This window comes from Podarcis erhardii (assembly GCF_964252035.2).
Source record: "Podarcis erhardii genome assembly, chromosome: 6".
NCBI lineage: Eukaryota > Metazoa > Chordata > Lepidosauria > Squamata > Lacertidae > Podarcis > Podarcis erhardii.
In genome coordinates, this window is record NC_138510.1 from 22,052,096 (window position 1) to 22,079,638 (window position 27,543).

The window sequence follows — 27,543 nt, forward strand, 5'->3', positions numbered from 1 at the left end:
CTTGAGCTCCTTGGAGAGAACGTGGGATATAAATCAATGTAATAAAAATATAAACATAACTGTAAATTGTGGCTTTAATTAATATTATGGTTTGTTTTCAAAATCACACTATGCGTCTGAGTTAGCCTACCAGCACAAGGGCGTTTTCGTTAGTACTGATACGGCCTTGTTAACTGGTCACTGTAGTCATTTTGATCTCAGGTAATCATCACTGTCCATTCGTTTTGCATTTTATTTCCCCGTGAATTAACTCTTTGATATTCTGCCTCCCCAACGAGCTTGCCAATTCAGAATTGCACTTCCTGGATTTGATGAAGTGTATCTTCCGACATCTGATGAAGTCGTTACTCTGTGAGATGCCACAAGACTCTTATTCCTGCTAAGGGCTAGTCCTCACTTGTATTATTGATGTGGTAATTATAGTTATCATTTAATAGCTTGAGGGTGTTACAAATAGCAGGGGAGCAAAAATCCCCATATCAACCAACGGTAAATAAACCTCATGTATCAGCCTCTTACATTAACTATACATACATGTGAACTTAACTCTACTTCTAAGGCAATGAAGTACATATAAAACTTAACATTGTTTTGGATTAGGAAGGCAGAGCATCCGGATTCCTTGCAAATGAGACCAGTGTGTGAAAGTTTAAGGTAACTAAAAAGAGCTGAAACATATACCTGTGCAGTACAAGCTGATGAATGCCTCAGAACTAGCATTGCTCCAAGCTTTACTCATAATACCAAAGATGTGAAGAATTTTAATCTATTTTTAATGCTAAAGGACAAATGCCAACTTAGGTTATCAATATAGTGTCAACAGGAGCAAAACACTGATTGGTTCAATGAAGTAAGACTGCACCTTACATACAAACCATTGTCAGACACAATGCTAAACCATTGTTTAGTGTGACATAAAGAGCAAAGGTGAGCAGGGGCTGGTACACAACACTTTCTCCCCTATTCATAGGAGCAATGGACTGCTGAGGGATGTAATGGTTTGTATGCTGAGAGAGGTACAGTAGTGCCCCGCAAGACGAACGCCTCGCAAGACGGAAAACCCGCTAGACGAAAGGGTTTTCCGTTTTGGAGGCACTTCGCAAAACGAATTTTCCTATGGGCTTGCTTTGCAAGACGAAAATGTCTTGTGAGTTCCTGAGGGGTTTTTTCCCTCCCCCCCTTTTCCTAAGCCCTAAGCCGCTTATCAGCTGATCCGCTGATAAGCCGCTTATCAGCTGATCCACTAAAAGCTGCTAAACCGCTAATAGCGCTAATCCGCTAAGCTGTCAATGGGCTTGCTTCGCAAGACGAAAAAACCGCTATACGAAGAGCCTCATGGAACGGATTAATTTCGTCTTGCGAGGCACCACTGTAGTGTACTTTTTTGTGAAGCAGGGCTTTGTAGCCCCTCTATCACATGCCCCCTTTGCAGTTTAACAAAAACCTCCTCCTACTTTGTTTTTGACCAGGTTGAAGACACGATTTGACCCCCTCCCAATGTTTCTGGGGAAAAACCTTACATAGCTTTATATGCTGTAGGAAAGAATTAACAATCCAAATTCAGAGAGGGCTGCGAAGAGGTCCCAGGGGGCAGGAAAGGTGAGCTAAGTTACACAGTCCCAGTAGACAGAACTGAAGGCCGGGTTGGCTAAAAAGCAGCCTATAAATAGCAATGTAAATAATGTAAATTCAGCAAGAAAGAATGCCAAAAGCGGCTCAGAGGTGCAGCAGAAGGCTGAGGGAAAGAATGTGTCAGTAAACTGAGAAAAGGAGGGATCAATAAGAAAAGACCCCGGGGACCAGAAGAAGATGTGTGGTGCTGGTTGGAACATAAAGCAGCCTGGGGACAATAGACCGGGACAGTAAGGCGGCTGGTTGTGGATTTACGTCCACAAACGGAATTGAAATAAATCAACAGCGCCTTTTGTTTATCACCACGTCCTCAGTTTGGTTTCTCAAATGGAAGGCTATTTGAACAACGGAATACCCATACAACAAAAATGTTTGCATACGATGCAGATGTTAACCATGTTCACAGATTTCAGATACATGCTGTTAGTTTAGGCCTCATGTTTGCTGTGGTCTTTTGTCCTCCTCATTCAATGGCCGCCCACCCTCCTCCCGTCAGCCTAAGGCAGATCCCAACCACATGTCCAAATCTTCACTCTTGGGTGACATCCAATTACAACTAAGGCAGTGCCGACAACACTGCTACTACAACGGCCAACGCAGCAGTATGTAAGCCCCACTCCCTCAAGTAGACACAGCAGCATAATGCTGCTGACCAACCTTTGTGTTCTCTGCCCTGCAGGTCTCCCTTACCCCAGTGCCTCTTCACACTGGCTTTTAAACCAAAGTGCATTTTGCACAGGCAGCCCTGTGTTCTGTCCTTGAAGAAAGGGGCCTTTGCTTTTCAAGAGGAACTGATATTTATATTGTTTAAAATGTGAGGTCTGCGCCATTCTGAGAGAGGGAAGGCCTTTCCCAGCCTGACTGAGTTTGCTGTGGTATGGAGCACAGTCCTGCCACCACAGTTTTAGACTGAAACTAATGCAAACCAGCTGTGAGAGGGAATCTCCGGGAAAAAAGGGGACAACTAATTTTCTATGGAGGTTTTAGTTTTATGAAGCTTAAGCATTTCGGTGACAGTAAGCCAAGCACAGCCTCTCCGTCTCCTGCACTTTCCACGATGTTAGAGGAATCGAATGTTTATAATGTGCAGGGGTAATTTACATTTCTCAAGGAAGTGCTGGGAATTATACCACCAGAGCACATAAGCAAGTTTCAGAGGCAAGAACCTCAAGGGAATGCATGTAACGAAATACCAAAGCCTGTGTCAGTGAAACATCCAGTCATTACTGCTAATGTGTGCAATAAATATTGGGAGACGTTCTTAAACATGTACAAGTAGATTTATGCTGAATGTTCACATTAAGCAATGCGCACCCCACAAACCCCCGACATGGATTTATGCGTGTGATAGATGTTTCTTCACCTATGATCTTCCTTACCGTTCCCCCACCTCACAAACCATGCCAAAAATCTAGGTACTTTGTGCCAATGGCCACAGGCCAACATGCTACAACAGTGAAACTTTTGTTGAGGTGAGGCACAGACTCAAGCTATCAACCTGCCAGTATTAGCTGAGCTTTTCAAGATTGGTCCACCTGAAACATGCACTGAATGCGGTTAGGGAGCATGCTCAAACCTGGCTATCAGGGTTAGTAGCGTTACGGTTTCAAAACATGCCACCATACTTCTACAATGGGCTTCCTAAGTTTCCTATTGGTGCTAAAAGTTCAGGGTCTGGTTTTATCATCGTTTTCGTAGTCTCTATGTTCCCCACACCACTGAAGCTATTTTTAAAAATGGGGATTGGGTAAGACTGACCACTCTAACAATGTGATGACAAAGAAAGGCTTTCCCTAACTTTTATTACCCTGTTCACAAACAACCACACACAAATAACTATTACAGAGAATGGCATGTGGCTTTCCGCCTTCCATTTTGCTATTAACGCCACCTTCCACAAACATCCTTTTCGAAAATGTAATTGTTGAACCAAAGGACTGGACCCAGAGGTGCTCTCCCATTTGGAGAAGAGCAGTTTTTATGCCACACACGAGAGAAAAGTTAAAACTAAATTCAAATATATTTGGCGTGTGCAACTGGCTGTGCAACCTCCTGTATAAGCAGAATCATGAGAACTGTTTCATAATTTCTTACAGTCCTGTGAGAATTCTTAAGAGCTTGCAGCACAGTGCTAGTGGCTAGTATTTTCCTGCTGCTCACAACCCTGTTTGGATCCAAAGCACAAGGGCCCCTTCCAGGTGTCCTATTTATGGTGCATTCATGATTATTTGTGCCCATGATGGTATCAGGACAGTTATACATAACCCCAGTTTCAATACTTTGTGTACCTACATCAGTTTTGTGGGGGTACATACTGCTTCAGTCTCAACCAGTGCATGTCCTGTAGCTTCCAACTAAAATCCTGTAACTTTTTGCATCACATTATTTTCTGTGGTGCTGCACAGCACTTTTGTTGTGCTATAAAGCAAAAATGCAACAATGCAGTAACACTGGAGAAGTACTGCAGAACAACTGATAAAGTGGAATCAGCCAGCAAAACACAACACCATAAAACAAACAGCACGAAGTGGCTCAGAGCTGAAAAGCAGCAAAAGAGCATAAAGTCCTTGTTAGTAAAATCATTTAAATAATGCAGACAGAGGCCAGAGAGAAAAGAAATCCAGATAATACTTTACTGAAGAAAGTGAACAGTGAAGCGTACAATTTTGAGGTGAAAGGAGCAGAGAAGCTTTGTCTTTCTTATTTCAGGCTTGTTCATAGGAGGCAAACATTCAACCAAAGATACAAAGGAAAACTTCCTCAGAACTTCACATCCAATCAGGCCATGTGCTACCTCAGCAAACATTATGTCACTATGCCTGGTTGCTGAGCAACACCACCTGCACCCCTCCTGGCTAGCTGACTTTAGCGCTAATAAAAACTCTTCAGTTTCACATGAAATGATCTCTGCTGTTGTGCATCCAGCCACCCCACGTCCCTTGAGTGGATAGGGCTAGCCACTTCTTAGCCCCAAGCCATATGCCGTGGTACCTCAGGTTACAAACACCTTGGGTTACAAACACTTCGGGTTACAGACTCCGCTAACCCGGAAGTAGTACCTCGGGTTAAGAACTTTACCTCAGCATGAGAACAGAAATCGCACGGCGGCAGTGCAGCGGCAGCGGGAGGCCCCATTAGCTAAAGTTGTACCTCAGGTTAAGAATGGTTTCAGGTTAAGAACGGACCTCCAGAACGAATTAAGTTCTTAACCCGAGGTACCACTGTACAAACTCTGCACCACCATAAGCCACGTGCAGAAAGCATCTGCGTTACGTTAAGGAGTCAGCGGTACAAAGAAGCACAGGCAACTTGAGCAAGCGTGCCAAGCTACATGCTACAGGGAACACCAAAACACCCAAGGCAATTCATGCCTTTCCTTGGTTTGAGAGGTCAAGTTTAAGGAGCACCTCAAATTGATTAGATGGGCACAGGGGATCGCTACTGCTTTCACAGCTGTTCCAGCACGTCACATCAAGACTCTCTGCTGGGTGGCCGACAAGACCAATCAAAATAAAGCTACGAGGCCCTAAAAGGTGTCACTAAATCCATGCATGGGAAAAGAGTCCTTGCTTTCCGTTTAAGTGGCTTACGGAAGGCGGGGTGAGAGAAAGAATCCTGGCCCCCCCTCCCAGGTGTACTAAGTGTGGGAAAGTTCTAAGAACACATTCCTCAGTAGCAACTAAGGAAGGAAGGTCCCAAGCATCCCATGCAGAGCTTTCACCAGCACTTTGGAAAGGTAAATAAACCCCAGAGATGAAGAGCTAGTTAAAAAAATTGGGAGGGGCAGCTTTCTCCTCTCTTGAACAGCTAAAGGAAACTTGTTTTTGATCGGAAAAGAAGCTGGGAGTCTCTGGACAGTGTTCCAAGCTTAAAAGGAGCTGCTTCATTTATTTATTTATTTTAAATTACAAGCACCAACGAAATAACATTCAGCGAGTGCCTATAATCCCAAGGGAGAGACAAAACTGACATTGAAGGTTACTTGCCTGCACGGAGCTCTTTGAATGCATACATCTTAAATATAAATTGCACAGAGGCAGGGAGGAATACCCACATAGCATTTTTCAAGCATCAGCATTGCGTACAAAAAAGAAAAAGTCCCTCGAGTAAACAGAACGGACATCTTCCACCCCAAATTGGCAGAGAAAGTTGACGTAAGAGATTAGATATGAAAGCATTTTGAAAATAAGCACACCAATGTGCAATTTCTCAAAATGATGTAGGAAATCCAGAAACTGAGAGTTGCTTGTGTCTATTTCAAGGCTTGGAGTAGCACTAGAAGGTAGGAAGGAAACACAACTCATTAGGGATGGGTGGCAGGAGGAAAATAACCTTTCATCTGCCCAACAAAGGACCCTGCCACTCTCGCCACAGTATCCTGCTTTGATTTATGTGCTCGCCTGCTGGGTTTAGAAACCAAAGGTAAGCCTAGTGGGTAGGATGGGGGAGACGGCACACCTGGTTTCAGGAATACATATCTACCAAGGTAACATCTGAAGGATGAGGATAAACAATATTAAAAGTAGTCTTTGCTAGAAAAGTAAGAAGGAAATTTTACATTAGCGAGTACAATAAATTCTGCCAGGTATATCATCTAGTTCTTACTTATTACACCATTTCTTGCATCTCATCCTATGCTGAGTTAGGTACACTTAAATCTACTCATTTCAATTAATAGCCTGTTCTGCTGTGAACTCACCTAATTCTGCAACTATTAGGGCAGATTACATTATCAGTAAAATACAGCATCAAGACACAATTGGGTGGGTGGGGGAGGAAATGGTCTTGTCCCAAACACGCAGACCATAGCTTGCAAAATAAACCAGGCATGTTAGTATTCCACATCAGTACACGACAAAAATTGGAACTGTTTGATGCTGCAACAAACTGCACAGCTATGTAAAGCCATACTGACCATGCATCTGGTAGGTGTAGGGGGCCTGTCCTGACGTTGGGGTGCTGAAGCTAGAGCCATAGCTAAGGAACCCACTCTGCCCCGGCGAATGGCTCAGGCTGTCTTCTGTCTTGATGCCTTAGGAGGACAGAGGGGGAAAACCAAAGTTACTACCATGAAGCTACTGTCAAAACACACGCAAATATTCAGTGCATTAAGGATTTCTTTTCTTTGACTGGGCTGTATCGTGAAAATGGGACGTGAAAATCGTGAAAATGGGACGCGGGTGGCCCTGTGGGTTAAACCACAGAGCCTAGGACTTGCCGATCAGAAGGTCGGCGGTTCGAATCCCTGCGACGGGGTGAGCTCCCGTTGCTCGGTCCCTGCTCCTGCCCACCTAGCAGTTTGAAAGTACGTCAAAGTGCAAGTAGATAAATATTTACCGCTCCGGCGGGAAAGTAAATGGCGTTTCCGTGTGCTGCTCTGGTTCGCCAGAAGTGGCTTAGTCATGCTGGCCACATGACCCGGAAGCTGTCTGCGGACAAACGCCGGCTCCCTTGGCCTATACAGTGAGATGAGCGCACAACCCCAGAGTCGGTCACGACTGGACCTAATGGTCAGGGGTACATTTACCTTTACCTTTATTGTGAAAATACGAGGTAGTGGTTGCATTTCCATCTTACTCTTCTTGTAGAGAAGTCAGGGCTGCATAACCCATTTTATACTACAAACTCTGTGTGGTAGGTGATGTTGATTGGGCAAGGTCAGCCAAGGGGATCCACGACTGAAAGGGGGAACTAAATCCTTCGCACTCCAAATCCAACACTCCAAGCCCACCTTCCGCAGTCTGGCAGGGGCTGATGGGAGTATAGTCTAAGTTAACATGTACAGGGCACCATGTTGGCCTCCCCAGGTCTAGCCACTATATCACACTGACACTTCCAGTGCAAGAGCATCTTCTTGCAAATTTCTGGGTGTCTTTCCCCCCACATGCTCCCACATGTATTTGCATGGAACAAATACATGGTGACAAAACAAAGACTAAACAAATATCCTACCAAAAGTCCCATGCTCCTGTTTCAAAGTTATTTTCACAGCCTGTGTATTTGTTTCTAGAAAGCAACAGACCTGTGATGCGAATGTTGGGCAGATTTACCTACGAGCCTGGCTGAATAACACTGTTTACGTTTCTTATACTTACTTTTTGTCTAATGTAAAGGGAAAGATATTGTTTATTTTTTCACATTTGTATCCCACCTTTTCTACAAAGGGCTCTCAGAGCACCCTATGTGCTTTCCCCCTAACCCAAACAATCCTCTCAACAAGGCTGTGAGGTCAGCTTCATGGCTGACCAGGGAGTGGACTGCTCTTAATAGACTTCTGCTTCAGTCCCATAACTGCATTCTATGACATACACAATTGCTAGGTCAACAAGAACGGTCATGCCATAGACTATTACAGTTCTCAAGAAAATGTACTTTAACATTTGTCTAGTGAAGACTGAAACTGTTCTCAATTTGCTGACAGAGTTATGGCATCACAGTTTACTTTCCCCAGCTACAGCTGAAGAAGTCAGTGCTTTTTCCCCTCTTAAAAAAATAAAAATGCTTAGGGGTACTCTCATTTTCCTACTCATATTGAAATACTGCCCCTCAATAAGCCAAACTTAAGATTCGCAATATATTTAGGGGTATGTGTACCCCTACGTCCCCCCCCCCGAAAAAAAGCACTGGAAGAAGTGAACATCTTTTGAACTTGGTTTTCACTCTCTCTTGCCTTTTTAAAAAACTGCTGCTGAAACCTGGGAGCCCTTCAAATCCTGTCAGGATATAAAGTGATCAACCTGGTGGCTTTTAAGAGGAACAAAGAGCCAGAGGCTCTGTTTCTCCAGCTACTTTTCCCGAGCTGGAATTTCACTGTGTCTCTTTCCTGATCAATCCTCTGCCACTTTTTGTAGGTCACACAACACAGTAGGCTTTTTGAGGACGAGAACCTTCCAGTCTTCCATTTGGATGACAGATGAGGGAGATCGCTGAGGCATTCCACAGGTGGATGAAGCCCCCATAGGCCCACTTGACTGCTTCGATCAACAGAATTGGCACTACTACAGGTAGCACATGAGATTACCCCACATGTGCCCACTCACCTGCTTCGATTGGCGGAATTGGCATTACTGCCAGGTGCCACATAGTACCTGTTCCACATTTGTAATAATTTGATTGCTTAGTGTGGAAGCTCCTACACTTTGGAACTCCTTGCCTATTGAGATCAAGCAGGCATCTTCACAGTACCCTTTTTGGTGTCTGCTAAAGCATTCCTGTTTAGACAAGTCTACCCGGATGTACAGTGGTGCCCCGCAAGACGAATGCCTCGCAAGACAAAAAACCCGCTAGACGAAAGGGTTTTCCGTTTTTTGAGGCGCTTCGCAAGACGAATTTCCCTATGGTCTTGCTTTGCAAGACGAAAACGTCTTGCAAGTCTTGCGAGTTTTTTCCCTCCCCCCCTTTTTCTAAGCCGCTAAGCCGCTAAATAGCCGCTTAGCCGCTAAGCCGATAGGCCGCTAATAGCGCTAATCCGCTAAGCCGCTTATAGGGATGCTTCGCAAGACGAAAAAACTGCTAGACGAAGAGACTCGCTGAACGGATTATTTTCGTCTTGCGAGGCACCACTGTATATAAAGTTTAGGTAGTTTTGATCTGTTTTAGTAAGTTGACTTTTGTATGTTAGGATTGTGAATTGTTCTTGGTTTTACTGTTTTGTCTTTTGTAAACTGCTTTGAGATTTTTTGTTTTGTTTTTACAATCAAGCAGTGTATAAACTTTATAAAATAAATAAGCAAATTCCAACCTGGATTTCTATGACTGCCCAAGAGCTGAGGAGAGTGTATGTGTATGTGTTGGTATTGGGAGAAATGTGTGTATGTCTCTTGATGGGCTGTGAGGTTTTTGGTAGTTCGAGTCCCTGGGTGTCCTGATGTCATCCCTGGGTGTCATGTCCTGGGTGCCATCCCTGACCACTGGTCCTGTCAGCTAGGGATGATGGAAGTTGGTAGTCCCAAAACAGCTGTAGGGCCAAGTACGGCCATGCCTGTTTTAGAGGGTAGCCCTGGGTGACTAGACCTCAGCACCCTGGCTGTTAAGCTGCATTGAGCTGCAGAATTTAATTCTATCCCCAATCCTGTTCAATATATTTAGGAAGTCATTTGACGCAGTCACCAGGGGATAGGGAGTGCACTATCATCAATATGCTGATGGCACCCAGCTCTATTTCTGTTTCCGCTGCGTCTGGTGTGGCTGCGCATGTGCTGAGTCAGTGCTTGGATGCCGTGGTCATGGTGGGCTGGATGTGGGCCAGTAAGTTTAAGCTGAATCCTGACAAGGCAGAAATCTTTCCTAAAGAATGCTCTGATTGCAGACACTATAACTGGTGCCGCTGAGCAACATCAGAATGCAGGGGCTCATAACACAGTCTTCTCCACCTCCAATCCTACCCACCAGTAATCTGGCAGGGGAGCACATGTCACAGTAACCTCTTAAGTTTAAAAATGGTTGGTGGTCGGTCATGCCCCAGGGTGCAGTTCAGATGCTCTACATTCTCTAGGAAGGAAAGCGAGCTCATACAAACTCCATGCAGTTGGATGTTTACATGATGCAGAGAAGTTCACACTCATTGTCTAGGGATGGATAAACCTGCACCTCTCTCCTGCAAACTGCATTACGTCTTGGAATCAGTGAGAGTGGGGCACATCTCACTGGGAGCCACGTATGAGCTCAGAGCTAGTAGTAAAACTGTCCCCCTTAGCTTTTTTGCAGCCATTTGGAAATTAGAAAAAGAACTTCAACAGAATAACCAGAGGTGCATTATCTTAACAGTAACACCCCGTGCCAAAAGCAAGCCAATTTGCTTGGGCAGCTAGGAGTGATTATATGCTATTATGTCAGGCTCCATTGCTGCTGTCCGATTTTAACTTTCATGGGTACACATGCAGAGAAACGGCTTCTCATGACATCTGTATTCTGATTACAATCAGCAACATGCATGCAAGCACTCAACCCGTTGCAGCCCTGGCCAGAGTTAATCTTCAGTGACATGCTTTTTCAGGAAGTCTGTTGTCAGACAGAGAAATAACTTGGCACCCAATTAATTTCCACGTACTTCTCCGTTTTGTCTACGAACCTGGGATAGTTTTATTTTTGAGCCAGAAAAACAATAGTACTTCATTGTTCTTGGTTGACTGCCAGGTGGGATTTTTCAAAATCTAGAGTATCACATGGAGAACTAGCCAGCCTGGGGGGGAGGGGGAGGGGGGAAGAGGGGAGACCATTGTTCGGAAGATGCAAAATAGGTAATCTACAGGATTTATAAACAGCATGTGGGGCCGACTCATGTATGCCCTGAAGACAGCAGCCAGTAGCCAATGGCCTGGTTTTCACCTGCTGTTAACAATGGCAACTGTTCAGCATTTGTCTTGGCTTCTAACCAGCTGATACAACACATAAACGAGATCTAGGAAACCAAACCTAAAGATTTTTCTGCTTGCCTTGTTAGAGTTTAGTGTTATAAACGCAGGTCTCTATGCTTGGAGATGTTCACGTCCTAGTTTTATGGAAATCCATTCAATATACTTGTTCATCCAGCAAATCAGGCATTTTTATTTTTTTTAAGTAAGGGATGGTGATATAAAATTGACATTTACCCCAAACATTCTTTAAGTCGTGAGATGCAATGGATGATAAAGGAATTAAGACTCCGAGAAAGACTTGCAAAAACAAGCCTCAAATATTATGTTTCTGTTATCTGATGTGGACTGCGATGGCTTTCTCATAAACAATACCCAAAAGAACTAGACTTTAATTTTTGGTGTTGTTGTTAATAAATGGAATGTACAGATCACCCTTATCAGAAGAGACATTGAATGACTCCTGCATTCTACATCCCATTCAGGATGCATCAGGAACGAAATTCATTCCTTACATCATTTGTGAAAGCACTCTTATGCTTTCAAAAGCATCAGCGAGAGGTTCAGGGGCCTAGAATATATAATACATTTTGAATTTCTGAATGAGTTACTGCTTCCCACGATGCCCTACAGAATCTGTCCTGCGAAAGCCACGCAGGGAATTTGCCTCAGACGTTAACTCTGAATTCAGATATCTGGGACCTATGCATAGTACTTGGTACCAGTTGCTGGAAACCGCAGGAGAGGAAAATACTCTTGTGCTCAAGTCCTGTTTGCAGACTTCCCACTGACATCTGGTTAGCCACTGAGAAAGCTAGATGGGCCATTGGCCTCATTCAGCAGACTCTTCTTACATTCTTATGACTTAACATGTAGTCCAATGGAGCCTGGATAGTTTAGTTGGTTAGAACGTGGTGCTGATAACGCCAAGCTTGCAGGTTCAATTCCTGCGTAGTCCTGCGTTGCAGGGGGGTTGGACTAGATGATTCTTCTAGGTCCTTTCCAACTCCGCAATTCTGTGATTCCATGTACATAGTAAATGGAATTTCTCGGGTTCACATGTTTTTTTACGCCTGATCCTGGCTCCAGTTCCCAATAAGCAAAAAAATAAGTATCTTTCTGGTGAAGCCGTAAATAAAAGCCCACTTCGTTCAAACGTTCTTCTAAACCATGGTTTCGACCGATCACAAATGAGCTGCAGTAAGCCTCAGGGTTATGTACACCTCCTCCCCTTCTCTTCCTTCCTGCATTCAAGAAGTCAAAAGCCTTTGTGTTCACTTTTGACTGAAGTACGATTTCCCCCTAGGAACACTGTTTTATTCCAACTCTCTTTAGTTTAAAGTTAACCAAAATATCAAAACCATGGTTTGGCTCTTTCAAAATACCAAAATATTATCTAATAAAAACATCTAAGTTGGAAACAGTGAGACTGTACACAGAGGAAAACAAAGGATGATGTATTTGCTTAAAAAAAAAAAAAACCTATAAAAAAGTGAAAGCCGAAGCTTTTGCCTCTCTTCCTCTCTCAGTCAAAAGAGACAAGTAGAAGATTGCATGTACCAGAGGCACTGCAGTTTGGAGATGGTCCAAGTGGGATCCAAGTCTTTTGAGCTTCTAAGTAAGTAAAGCTCAGGTGTCTTTCATGTGTTAAGTGAAGCATGTTGTCCAGCATTAACCCCCAGCACCCAGTGAGCACGCAGGAACCTTGCCTGTTATTATCGCATGTGTGTGTGCTAGTCCTCCCATGTACTCATTTACAGTGGTACCTTGGGTTACATACGCTTCAGGTTACAGATTCCGCTAACCCACAAATAGCACCTCGGGTTAAGAACTTTGCTTCAGGATGAGAACAGAAATTGTGCTCTGGTGGCACGGCAGCAGCGGGAGGCCCCATTAGCTAAAGTGGTGCTTCAGGTTAAGAAGAGTTTCAGGTTAAGAACGGACCTTTGGAACGAATTAAGTCCTTAACCCAAGGTACCAGTGTATTGTTTTTATTATTATGTCATGCATCTTGTGTTTTTATGTTGTAAAAACCACCCGTGGATGAAGCTTGTTATACAGGCAGCGACTATTTTAGGCGCATCTGATATGTGCATGACTGCAAATGAGCGCATTGCACCAAACCAGGAAGTGACCCCCAAACATCACAGAAATGGTCAGGGCAGGGGCAGAACGGTGTGCCTGAAGCTTTTTCCCAATAGTGTTTCACTAATACATGCGGTGCCTTGAAACATAACCCCTGCGTAAATTGGGAGTTGCCTGCATAAATTAACTAAATAATAATAATAATACTCATCCCCCCCTTTGTTTCTTTCCCACTGCTAGACTGCATAATGCATTATGACCCAGAATCCTCATCCTGAGTCCGCTGGTTGCTCAGGTATCGCACCAGTTCTCTTGCGTGGTAATCTCCAGTTATTCAGTACTAGCCAAATTCTGATCTACTCAAAGTTTGTGTGCTTGGATCAGATCATGCAAATGCTACTTCCAGCTATGACAACAAACAGCAAAAGTCTACAAGAAGTGTTTTAGATGCTGGTTCAGTGTTTTGTCTTCCATTTCCACTCTTCTGAACTGCTACTGCAAGTACTAATTTTACTACACCCAAAGTTATTTTATCATGCAGTGCATTGCACATTCCAGCTTTTTGGCTGTTTCTGTGATTTTGTCTTAACCCCCCCACACTATGCCCTTTACACGCTGAAAAAATCATGCACATTACTCCACGAACGGGAAGTTCCACTGAGAAAACAAAAGGAGATCTCAGCCTTCCAAATACATCTAACACGATCTCTGTTTGTACAGGATGAAGCGTGGCTGTTCTGTGCTGTGAGCACACAGGCTCTCGGCTGCTGAAAACAGTAAGGCAGGTTCTCAAAACAAACATCTGCTCTCTATTAATTTTGCTACAGTGTATGTCTGAAAATGCACACCGCATGTGTATGTAAAATATAAGTAGTGCCATCATCTAGACTAGAGTTTGCTGTGCTTTATATAGAATCTCTATATAGAATCATATAATTGTAGAGTTAGAAGGGACCTTGGGGGGTCATCCAGCCCAACCCCCCGTAATGCAGGAATATGCAGCTGTCCCATTCCAGGCACAGATCTCTTGGCTAGCCAACTACTGAACAAATTATTATTATTATTATTATTATTATTATTATTATTATTATTATTTATACCCTGCCCATCTGGCTGGGTTTCCCCAGCCACTCTGGGTGGCTTCCAACAAAATATTAAAATACAGTGGTCTGTTAAAAATTAAAAACTTCCCTACACTGGGCTGCCTTCAGATGTCTTCTAAAAGTCTGGTAGTTGTTCTTCTCTTTGACATCTGGTGGGAGGGCTTCCACAGGGCAGGTGCCACTACCAAGAAGGCCCTCTGCCTGGTTACCTGTAACTTCTCGCAGTGAGGGAACCGCCAGAAGGCCCTTGGAGCTGGACCTCAGTGTCCGGGCAGAACAATGGGGGTGGAGATACTCCTTCAGGTATACTGGACCGAGGCCGTTTAGGGCTTTAAAGGTCAGAACCAACACTTTGAATTGTGCTCGGAATACGTCCCCCAGTAACTCAGATTACAAATATTCCATGCCACCAGTATCCCATACCACTACTTAACAGGGAATGGGGACCAATTTGTCTAACCCTACCCTCTTAACATGCAAGAACGTCTTCCTTAAATAAGCTGATCGACCACCTATGCTTCAGAGCATATGTGTTGACAAAGTCAGAAGATACTGTCTGCTTCCCCCTTCAGCTTAATAGGAGTAACTGATGGCCCCCTGCATTTTGATTTTTCTTCTCCTAGTCCTTATACCATGATACTATGACCCACTGTTTGTTCTGTGTCTCTTTTCAGATGATCTGACCCATGCATTCAGGGATCTAACCAATGGCCATGCTTCAAACATCACTCACAGCACCCTCTGGCAATGCGACTAGTGTTCATGCATGCACACACAAGGTACAGTACAGTGGTACTTTGGGTTACATACGCTTCAGGTTACAGACTCTGCTAACCCAGAAATATTACCTCAGGTTAATAACTTTGCTTCAGGATGAAGTGGTGCTTCAGGTTAAGAACAGTTTCAGGTTAAGAACGAACCTCCGGAACGAATTAAGTACTTAACCTGAGGTACCACTGTACAGCTGAATGTGTTTCTCTGCTCTACTGAACGACAGAGAAAGACTTATGCACTTCAACCAATGAAACAGCCACCCTAACAGCTGCTGATACTCTTGAAAAATTACAGTTGTTGTCCGGACATTTGTAAAATGAAGCAAGCACCTATAAACCAGAGGTGAGGAACAGACAGTGGTGCCAACTAACATCTAGGCAGCCACAACTCCCATTAGGTTTCCAACCCAGCTCTACACAACATGTACTGTAGTTTCTTATTACTGAAAATAAAAATGAAACAGCTAGCACACTACTCACTGTAGGAAGGTATTCCATAAGGTTGGCCAGGTGGCGGATATGCAGTATAACCAGAGGTTTGCTGGATTCCTGCACTATACTGAGTCTGTCCATATGTGGCCATCGTTGGAAAAGATGGGACTGTTACTATATGGGGATAATGCCTATTCAAAAGAAAGAGGGAGAAATTAGGACAAACCATGGATGACTTCGACAGTGAACTTCTAGTTGACTTGAAAATTTATATATAGTATTCTGCTAAAGCATGCTTTTAAACAATTATTTCAAATCACTCCTTTCTGAACAATCAAAGGAACTGCAGCAAGCCTATGGGGTATGTCCCCCTTGCCTGAAACCATGGGGGAACTGTTTCTAGTCAGTATAAGACTGTACTGAGCTAAATAGTTGTGATATAATGCAACCCTGCTTTTTTGCAGGACACGTTCATGCTTGCTTTTTGCAAAATTTGACGCGATTGTTATTGTAACACTAAAAACAGCTCAGCTCAGACATCATGCAAAACCATGGTTTGTGACTGCTAACCATGGTTTGGATTCCAAACCATGAATTGGGCTTCCAAGCACACCCCTTGGCTTTCATGCGAACATCATGACTGCTGAGTAACACAAGAACATCAATTTAGAGGAATTCTCTTCTATGTGAACGAGAAGAAAGGGGAATGTTTCTTCTAATCTGGTGTTGGCTATAATGTGCTGGCAATATTGAAAAACAAAAGTATTATTTTTCAGAGTTATTATGCAGATTTGTACACATGTTTAAGGCTGCAAGCTTAACCTCACTTACCTGGGAGCAAGCCCCACTGAATTAAATAGAGCTTAGGTAAAGGTAAAGGTACCCCTGCCCGTACGGGCCAGTCTTGACAGACTCTAGGGTTGTGCGCTCATCTCAGACTCTAGGGTTGTGCTTACTTTTGAGTAAACATGGTTAGGGTTGTGCTGTAATCAACTAGCAGCACAAATCTAGGCATGTCTACTCAGAAGCAAGTCCTGCTGAGTTCAGTTGGACTTACGTCAAGGTAAGCTTAAGATTACAGTCTAAGAGTTCTTATTCTTGGTGACAACCCTAGAAATAATACACTTATTTTGACAGCAATCACAGATTCAGTCAGGCACTCTTACTTTGTAGTGTAGAGGTGCAGAGAACGCTGAGGCGCAGCTTTGGAGTTGCCTACAAAAGAGAATTAACACAATAAATAATATAAACTATACTTTCCAGTGGAACAGCCTCCTTAGTCTGCAGCAATTAAAACAACAGAGACTCTTGCAGTACATTATAAACAAGTGGAATAAATTTTCATTGACTACAGTCTATGAATGCACGAAGAGCAGATATCTGTGGATATATATCACTGTGCTTCATGCACTGTGTGGGCTCAGGGAGTGGGGACTCTAAATTGTGGTTAGAAGGGAAGGGAAGAAAGCTACATTGACCTGAGTTATTTTCATGTGGAGTGACTTCAGCAGCCTATGCCATGAAAGCAATGCGACGCATGAAAGACTTCAAATTCTGGATGATTGGTCCCGAAATAAAGGAAGTACCAAAAGCTAGGAGGAAAGTGAAGGATATCCTGGGTCCATGCTCCTTTCAAGAAGGTGACACACTGATAGAAAATCAACATTTGGCAAGCCATTTAGCAAAACCAGAAAGGAGAAAGTGCCAGGATAACAAAGAAGCATTTTCAAGGGAAGCAGAACTTCACTGGGTCACTGGTGTCCAATGACCTTCATCCAAGGACCACAAAGAATCTCGCAAGGGAAACCTCAGAACCCCTAGTTAACCTATTTTACAACTCATGGGAGGCTGGTAGGGCCATACCACCCCTCTCCAGCAACTGTACTCATGACTACTAGTATTTGTAGCTCAAAAGCCAAATATATTTATTAGGATGCATATGTTCAATTGATTTTTGGTTTCTAGCCTTTAGCATCCATTGCCACATTGATTTGCATCTTTACTATGCAATGTAAGGGCTAGAAGCTAAGGAAACCCAGCCAGATGGGCATGGTATAAATTATTATTATTAATTATTATTATGTATTTACAATATATTCCTTTAAAATCTAGATACTTTCACCATGAGCAACAGCACCACCTAATACTGGATCCATAGCAACCTATTATTATTATTAAAAATGTGTCTTCTTCTCTTCTTTGGGGATCACTCCTAGCCTAGTAAGATTGTCTTCCATAAACACGGTTTTAACAATGAAACAATAAAAATAACAATTATAATGTGCCCTATGCCCATAGATCTCAGGGCGGTTCACAATATAAAAATACAATATTGCAAGCTACTGCATGGGGGCAGGAGACTTTCGAAGTGTCAGTCAAGGCCAGAAATCAAATTTTGCATTCTTCGCCTTGCGTGAGGAGAGAGTGGGAATGTGACAGCTGAGTCCCCTTCATCGTGTTGTCAGTTCCACCACCCACTACATGTTGGAGGAAGAACACTGGCAGTGGGGAGGGAGCCTGCTGTACGTGTGAAAGTCCTTGGTGCAATGTAGAACTCCGCGCAATTAACGTTTATAGATGTTTGCGCAATTCTAATCGCATGGTGGAACTGAACACCAAAACAGCCTTAGGAGGGGAAGACATTCCCACGCTGTGTGAGGTCCAGAGAACCCCCATCAAACAGAGTCATTCCAGAAGGTGTTATGTGGAACACAACATTGTAACATATCTGAAAACAGAAGGTTCTGCACCTTCTTGCACACATTAAAGGAAAAATATGTACACATTACTGTGCTCTCAATAGTATGAGGCGAGTGAACAACGACCGAGCAGGATGTGCCCCCATAGCCAGAAGAGGACTGTCCTCATTAGGAAGTCATCTAAGATGAGACAACCTTCAGTTTATTCAGCAATTCATAAGACAGTGAATTAAACATCTCCGGCATGTTTTATTTAATGAAATATGCAAATACATTGAAAATATAAAGAAAGAATCCTATGGGCTCACGTAATATTGTTATTCTGTAAAGCCTGCGAGAACATTTCCAAAATATCTGGCGCATGTTTCTGCAGAAGATTTCTGTATACTTTGCTCATTCTGACATGAAAATTATTCTCTGAGTATGATTTCATTCCCCTTTGATGCTTTAATGTCTTTTTATCATTACTTGGAATTAAACAGAGCCTCACCTATAGAAATCCATCAGTTATCGGTTAGCCTTTCATTTCTCAGTGTGAGAGCAAAGTTCCTGGACGGAATGACCAGAATATACTAAAATTTCACATCTCTCTCATTTCCATTAGTCCTCTTCAGGCGGGGGCATGTGGGCTTGAAGAGGGGAGGGGTCAGGGACATGCATACAAGCACCGACCCAACAGCCCCACATGTGCAAGCTCAACTTCAGGCCTTAATGTGTTGAGAGGAAAGGTCTGAAAGAAGACTCCAAATGCCTTATTAGGGTTCCCAGCACATTAACCTCATCGTACTTTGAATCCTTTTCCAGGCATTGATATCAGATAGGCTGGAGTGGAGCTGTTGTGAATGGGGAAATTGAGGCCAGGGCTTGTGTGCACACCCCTGTGTTTGATTCACACAATACAGAATCCAATGTTATGAATTGGCTATTGCCTTATTCGCTCTCTATTCTCTGCGCTCACCTTTTGTTTAACTTTATTAAGTATAAAAGAAAAATACAACTTCAGTAACCGATAGAGATACATCCCCTTAACCAAGAAGTATAATTTTTTTTAAAAAAATGTTTCATATGGAAAACCAGTAAGATAAAGCCCAGAATACGAAATAAAAGCTTACAATCTTACTAAATATGTGAATTTAAATTGTAAATGTTTTAGCCAATTTACTGATCAAGCCCATTTAGCATTAGCATGGATCAATTTTCGATGTTATTTAAATTGGCAATTGCTTCATCTTTTTATACCTGATCAGCCTCTGATTTTTGTTGTTGTTGCCATATCCATCTTTATTTATTCATAATCCCTTTCAGCTATTTTAATTTCAACAAAACATTTCTAAAAAGTTTTTAAAAATAATTTATTTATTTTTACTCCATAGCACCGTTTAGCAGTTCAATACCTCATGCAATTAAAATTCTGCAAGGTTGTTTGTCTTTTTTAGGGGGGAGAATAAGTCTGTGATTGCTGCCACACACCCTTGTTGTGTCCCTGAGGGTCTGGCTCTGTATAGGCTCTGCCTGTACGATTTAGAACCCTAATCATGCCGGGTTCTAGAACCACATGGGGAACCCACACAAATACAGCAAGCAGCCTGCTTCAGACATTCCGCCCCAGTGCATTGATGGCATCAGGGTTGGGTACTGGGGACTACAATGGCCGGGGGGTGGGGTGGGGTGGGAGTGGGTATACCTTTGCTTTCCTGGTCCACACAATTGTGGACTGGAACAGTGCAATGCAGAGGTAGGTGGGAGGAAAGATTAAAATGTTCCATTTCCTGGTTCTGCACCAGTTTGGGGCTCTGCACTAACCTCTGAGGAAGACAAAAAAGCAAACACAACACCCCCAGGCTATGCATTAAATGCAACTGGTGTAGTTTGACCCTCAGAAAACCCATGGGGTCCTACTGGGAGGCACAGCTTCTCCAGCTCACATCCTAGCATCTGGCAAGGTTTGCCTCTGGCACCTCCAAGAGCCTGCCTGCTAAGCGTCCCAGAAGCCCCAAGAAAGATGCTGCGAGCGAAGGGTTAATCGCTACAGTTAATAAGCTAGTGCCTTCTGCCAGCCGCGCTCCAACAGGAAGATTGCCGAGGCCGGACCGCAGCAAACAATAGCTGGAATTGTACTAGCGAAAACTAGTTCAGCGGCATCATCCGCCAATAATTTTAAAAACAGATTTAAACATTCTCTCCCCACCCCCCCTTCTTCTTCATACTGTCCAAGTGAACGGAGAAGATGGGAATTGGGAAAGGCAGATAATTTTCCATCCCCTAACCTCAACTACCAAAAGAATGCACCCCTTAGTACCTGCCAAGTTGGAAACTTCAGACCACAGATTTGACAGTGTGTGAGAGGGGTGGGGGGGGTGGGGAATAAGCATTCTGCAATGATAACAGTGTCAGCATCTGCTTTTCGCTCTTTAAAACACCAAAGCAGCGACAGCAGCACACCCTCCAACACTTCACGGGTGAAAAGAAGGGGACCACTCCTTGCACGAATTGTGCGTTCCGCACTCCCGAATTACACACTGCGAGAAAGGCAGCGGCGAGCAGGTATAGGGATGTTTAAGCCAACAATGGATCCAGCTACACACAACAGGACAGATGAAAACTGAAACGCTTTCATCAATGTTTTACAAGCTGGAAAGAAGAGGAAAGTGTGGATAGCATTGAAGCAGTGCACTCAGATTTTGTGTTTAGGCGCATGTGTCTTTGCATGCATGTGAACACACTGAGATTTAACATTTAGAGACCTGCAGTAAGGGAACTAAAACTGAGGAACCACTAGTGCATGGAGGTCAACATGCCTTTTCCAAAAAGGCATGCAAACGTGTCCCCCAAAATAAAAGTTAGGACCTGTGTATTACCAGGGGAAAGAGAACTACAAAATCAGAACCATTCCTTGTAAATAGGGACATTTGGAGCGGGTGGCACTGTGGTCTAAACCAATGAGCCTCTTGGGCTTGTCAATCGCAAGGTCGGTAGTTCGAATCTCTGCAACGTGGTGAGCTCCCATTGCTCTGTCCCAGCTCCTGCCAATCCTAGTAGTTTGAAAGCATGCCAGTGTGAGTAGATAAATAGGTACCACTGTGGTGGGAAGGTAAACAACGTGTCCATGCACTCTGGCTTCCATCACAGTGTTCGGTTGCACCAGTAGTGATTTAGTCATGCTGGCCACATGACCCGGAAAGCTGTCTGTGGACAAATGCTGGCTCCCTCGGCCTGAAAGCGAGATGAGCGCCGCACCCATAGTCACCTTTGACTGGACTTAACCATCCAGGGGTCCTTTAAAGGTAAAGGGACCCCTGACCATTCGGTCCAGTCGTGGGCGACTCTGGGGTTGTGGTGCTCATCTCGCTTTATTGGCCGAGGGAGCTGGCGTACAGCTTCCGGGTCATGTGGCCAGCATGACTAAGCCGCTTCTGGTGAACCAAAGCAGCACACAGAAACGCCATTTACCTTCCCACCGGAGTGGTACCTATTTATCTACTTGCACTTTGTGATTTCGAACTGCCAGGAGCAGGGACTGAACAATGGGAGCTCACCCTGTCATGGGGATTCAAACCGCTGACCTTCTGATCAGCAAGTCCTAGGCTCTGTGGTTTAACCCACAGCGCCACCCGCGTCATCCAGGGGTCCTTACCTTATAAAGCCCAAGGCCCAAATCGGAAAGATTAGGACCAAGGTGAGCAAAATACACTCTTCAAGCCCATTTCCTTTCTAAGTTCAATTAGAAAATATAAAAGAATCTAGGTGGCAATCCTGTCATTAAAGATGCAAGTAGGTCAGATAGGAGAAAACGGCCACAAGCCAGGGTAGTATCAAAACAGACAGACCCACACCTAGCATGTGCAGCCAGGAAAGCACTTTGAAGCTGGTCTATCAATTGCTCACATCCATGCTGACTATTCTGACACTGCTGCTTCCTCTAAGTGCTTCAAAAGGTACAAGGAAACAAAAGCAACATTGAAAATAACCCTTATTGGACCAATGGTTCATCTTGGCGCACTGTTGTCAACCCCGAATGTTAGCACCACTGCAGTACCTGGGTTGATTTCCTTCCCTTCCTTGTATTTTAAAAGGAAATGCTATGGGAAAGAAGAGAAAATTGAACCTGGAGCCTCGTATGCATGCAAATCTTACATCCCATCATTAAGCTGCAGCACCGTCGGAACGTCTTCCCCATCCAAAACGGAATCACAAAACTGAAATCACTGCCAATGCAATCAATATGAAATCCAGTAGGTTTGGACTGATGCATTTAAGGGCAAAAGTCCAAGCCCTGATTCATACAAGCCAAGGCCATATGTCTGTTTGCCCTGGTTCCACCCCCCTACTCTACACACACACCCATGGCTAGGCGTCTAAAGTTAATAAACCATGAACAAGAACTGTCAGCTTACCTTCTATGTCATCTGGAACCGTGGCATAAGTGTTAGAAAGGTTAAGCTTCAGAATGTCAGGGTGTTCTCTATTTACAGTCAAGCTGGGTGATGTCACTAGATCTAGCATTTCCTTATACCTGGAGGAAAACAAAGGGTGGGGGAAAACTCAGATAATTTATTCATTAATTATGCATGCTCGCTAATGATTCCAATTTTTTCTCTCCCTAGGAGTAAATATTAAAACTGATTTCCAAAACCCTGGCTTCATATAAATTCTACATAAACAACATTCACGCAAAAAGTTTTCGGCGAAGGGAAAATGCGGAATTAAAAACCGAGCAGTTGCTTCCCTTGGAGATTACGCCCATCTGATTAAATGCTTTCCTGCTCATCCTGGATGTTGCCATCAGAAGATTACATTTATGTGTTTCTTAAAACACCATGAAGAACAAGCAATGAGTTTTAGGATTGTCATCGCCATCCAATGCGCACAGTGGCTCTGGGTAAGATTCTGAGTCCCAGAAATGTTTTGCAGCAAGAATGGAAATAGGAGACACTCAACAGCATTACAGAGTTATGGAATATTGAAGGGGAAGAAGCTGTTACATGGGGTAAAGGTAAAGATAAAGGTACCCCTGCCCGTACGGGCCAGTTGTGTCCGACTCTAGGGTTATGCGCTCATCTCACTTAAGAGGCTGGGAGCCAGCGCTGTCCGGAGACACTTCCGGGTCACGTGGCCAGCGTGACAAAGCTGCTCTGGCGAGCCAGCACCAGCGCAGCACACGGAAACGCCGTTTACATGGGGTAGGTCCTCGTTAATCTTAATGTCAGCAATACTGCACACAGAGTGCTTAAATATTGTAGAAATCAACGGGATTTAAGGAGACTTTAGCTTTCACAGGATTGCAGCCAAATACATTAAGAGACTTGCTTGCTGAAAGTCGTTGCATTTCTGTGATCGGTTTGCTTGATGGCAAATCATACAGAAGAGACTTCTAAAGTTAGCTGATTTGGAGCAAGCTGGTGCCTCACATATTCTTTGCTAAGGAAAACTGAAATCTTCAGATGAAGCAGGTGCACTTTGAGGATGGAGTGGAGAATGATTGGGGAGTAGTTGTTGTATCCTGGACCAAGTTGGTTCTCTGAATTCTCACGGTCACAGTCATTGCTATCCCTCTCTCCTGCTTCCTCTATTAAAATTAGCAAATTAGTATGGCCACTTATGGTTCTCCCCAAAAGAGGAAACACATCACCAATTAATGAGGACACAAATTTATCATATGCACAGATGCAGATTCAGAAATAATTACTATAATTTAAACAGAAATGCTTTGTGGGGAAAGCTGTGATTGCATGACCTATGTGCCTGATCAATCAGTTGTTCAGGTGCTGTTAACAGGCAACTTCAAAACTCTCTCCCCTCTTATGATTCTTTGTCTTTAAACTGGGCTTAGAATGGAAGGCCTTTCAAATAGAGGATCATCCTTTGGAAAGCAGAACACATGACTACCCCTATAGGAAATAGGAGCAGATGGTACTACCTGAGGGCTGGATTTGGACTAGGGACTGGCACCAAACACTGTATGAAGCTTTGAGTAAGGTAGAAGGTAAAGGTAAAGGACCCTGGATGGTTAAGTCCAGCACTCATCTTGTTTCAGGTTGAGGGAGCTGGCGTTTGTCCACAGACAGCTTTCTGGGTCATGTGGATCATGACTAAATCGCTACTGGCGCAATGGAACACCGTGATGGAAGCCAAAGCGCATGGAAACGCCATTCACCTTCCCACCACAATGGTACCTATTTATCTACTTGCACTGGTGTACTTTTGAACTGTAGGTTGGCAGAAGCTGGGACAGAGCAACGGGAGCTCACCACTGTCACATGGATTCGAACTGCCGACCTTCCGATTAGCAAGCCCAAGAGGCTCAGTGGTTTAGACCACAGTGCCACTCGCGTTCCTGAAGCTGTGAGTACAGTTACTGTTGAGTGAGTCCATTAGCGAAGTCTATAGACCTTGAATTGGTTTGTTGGTTTTAGTCATCCAGTTTAGCATATGATTATTGCAGGTCTAAAAATGGTAACCAACTTATTATTATTTTCATTTATGAATCACTTCCCGTGGGGCATCCCAAAGCAATTTACAATAATATGAATACCCCGAAGTCTACCAAAGCTCGAAATATGAGGAAAAGATGGGAGCAAGACCTCCTGACCTCCTCCTGACTTCCAACTTAATGAAATTCACAAGTCCACATCCCCAATCTCCCCCAAGTGTTAGCCAAATCATGGCCCCTCTAATCAGGATCTCCTAAAACAGTAGCTAAGGGTGACCACCGTGAAAAGTTGAAGTCTACTTGTAATCCACAAATTTATTTTATGTTATGCACAAAAATCCTCATTTAAAAGGTGTCAACAGTATTCATGGGATTTCTCCAGACTACTGTTACTCTTAATACCTTGACATTTTCAAGATCTCAAGTTATGCTGTCCATTCAAGATGGTTGCTCACTCTTTCTTTCTTTCTTTCTACAAAAAAAGCTTTGATGAAAGGTGATCAAAGTTCACCAGGAAACTCGTTGATTCTGCTGCTACAACAATAAGCAGAGGGTTTTGTATGGAATAAAGGATTGTTTAGTGATGCCAGCAGACATCAGGAACAGAGAAACTTATTCTTACAAGGCCACTGCAAAAAAAACCCCAACCAAGTGCCAGTTAGGTTCTGAGCACTGAGGATGCCAATACGATTGCAGAACATTCTAGAAATAAAGCGCTAGGAAAAGCCTAATGAAACTTCAGTGGTGGTGGTGGTGGTGAGCTCTGAAGAATTAGTAAAATTGTGTCAGTTCAACACATGAACTGGCTCACACCCAACACGCTTTCCCTGTTACACCATCCTGGCTCTCTTAAGGTAAACATCAGTTGTGTTATGGACTGCAGTTATAACACTGATTGTATTGTCCACAGACCCAGATATATTTGCTATATCATTTTATATTTGCTTATATTATGGACAGCATTGGTACATGCCTGAATTCTTCACCATATGAACAGGGCCTACTGGATTTATGTAGCTTAATATTAAAAGGACAACTGAGGTTCCATTGACCCTGTTCTTGAAAAGGTAAGTCAGGGATGAACGTGAAGAAGCAGCAAAGTGCAGAGATTCACATCTGTGTGACAGGACACATCCACTGCTTTGGAAATCCTCCCCCCCCCCCCGTCTCAGAAATACACAGAGTTCTGCAGTTATTTACATTTTGCTTTGTTTATCCTGTTTCCTTAGTTTTACAAGTACAAAACTTAAAACCTTGAAAATATCTTGCTCCCTCCTGGACAAACAACCAAATTCTCCCGTGACACTTAAACTGAGAAATCTGAAGAACAATGGCGGCTCATTCATAGCTCTTAGAAAGGTAGAATGGAGCATCACATCACTAAATCAGGCAAGCAGGTACCAAAGTCCAATTATGCTTTTGAGCATTCCAAATGTTGGCATTATTGTGACAGGGGTCCAATGTCATTACTCCTGTTGCTGCAGCAGATATTAAAGCCATATCATGGCACTGCAAAATTGTCCATTCTTGTTTGTCCACATAGAAATCCTGAGTTGGGAAGTCTGAGAGTGCAATATGGCAAACTTTGCCATACCAATATGAAATTGTTGCCCCCTGTGAGGCAGCAACAAAGAGAACATAGGGAGTTAGGAAGCAGCCTTATAGTGAGTCAGGTCATTGCTCCATCTAGCTCAGTATTGTCTATACTGACCAGCAGATGATCTCCAGGGTTTCAGGCAAGAAACTCACCCAGTCTAACCTGCAGATGCTGGGAACTGAACCTGGGATCTTATGCATGCACAGTGGATAATCTGCTACTGAGCTATGGGCCTTCCCCAAAAGAAATCTGTCTGCACATTGCTAAGAAGCATTCCACATCTAACTCTGCATTTTTCTGGCTTTCAGCGCTGGACAGTTTTTTACATGGCTCTGCAATAAGTCATCCCCTCACTATGCACAATTGCAAATAAAATGAAGCATATATCGTGGATCTCTGTGCTTTGCATTGCTGGGATATGCCAGAGTCTGCTGTGCAACAACAGAGATGGGCCCAATGCAAGCTGCACAGGAAAAGAACTAGACACGCATTGTCTCCCCCAATTCTGCTTTCCTTTTCGCAGCTGTACAGAGCAGATTGCACCATTTGTTAGCCCTGTCGTCACTCCGCGTCCCCCGAGGCTACAGCATTAAGGCAAAAGCATGACTGTGCTTTCAGAAGAGTGCTCTGCAGCAGTGTCAGGGAGCAGAACTTGGGAGATGACAGCTGGGCAGTAGGGGAAGTGGAAGAGGGGAGGGGGGAAGACTTCAAAAGGCTCCCACTGCTGCTAACGGATTAAAAGCATATGGAAGGTTCCAAGTCAGGGCCTGAACCAGCTCACCTTTCTATTTACCCCTGTGAGCTTTTGTTCAGCTACCTAAGCTACAGACAACTACCTACTCAGAGATAAAGATCTAACATTCAAAACAGAAAGGTAGCAGCTGGCATAGCAGCAGCCATGGAGAATGCAGAAAGAGAGAGTGGGTAAGTTAGCAATAAGTAAGCCTGCTTCTTGGGAGAAAAGCAATGACAAACCTAGACAGCATCTTAAAATGCAGAGACATCACCTTGCCAACAAAGGTCTGTATAGTAAAAGCTATGGTTTTGCCAGTAGTGATGTATGGAAGTGAGAGCTGGACCATAAAGAAGGCTGATCGCTGAAGAATTGATGCTTTTGAATTATGGTGCTGGAGGAGACTCTTGAGAGTCCCATGGACTGCAAGAAGATCAAACCTATCCATTCCTACAGAAATCAGCCCTGGGTGCTCACTGGAAGGACAGATCGTGAAGCTGAGGCTCCAGTACTTTGGCCACCTCATGAGGAGAGAAGACTCCCTGGAAAAGACCCTGGTGTTGGGAAAGATGGAGGGTGCAAGGAAAAGGGGACGACAGAGGACGAGATGGTTGGACAGTGTTTTCAAAGCTACCAGCATGAGTTTGACCAAACTGTGGGTAGAAGACAGGAGTACCTGGTGTGCTCTGGTCCATGGGATCACGAA

The 27,543-nt window shown here is 43.8% G+C and overlaps 1 protein-coding gene across 3 annotated transcripts in view; it reads right to left on the reverse strand.

Annotated features, from left to right (window-relative positions):
• EYA2 (EYA transcriptional coactivator and phosphatase 2) overlaps positions 1-27,543 on the reverse strand; it is a 129,731-nt gene that overhangs the window by 60,054 nt on the left and 42,134 nt on the right. For all 3 annotated transcript variants that reach the window (XM_081867781.1, XM_081867779.1, XM_081867780.1), the window contains exons 2-5: positions 22,472-22,590; positions 16,545-16,593; positions 15,427-15,569; positions 6,548-6,664 (exon numbers count right to left, since the gene is read on the reverse strand). In XM_081867781.1, coding sequence (XP_081723907.1) covers positions 6,548-6,664; positions 15,427-15,569; positions 16,545-16,593; positions 22,472-22,580 — 418 coding nt within the window. In that variant the 5' untranslated portion in view covers positions 22,581-22,590. The remainder of the gene's footprint in view (positions 1-6,547; positions 6,665-15,426; positions 15,570-16,544; positions 16,594-22,471; positions 22,591-27,543) is intronic.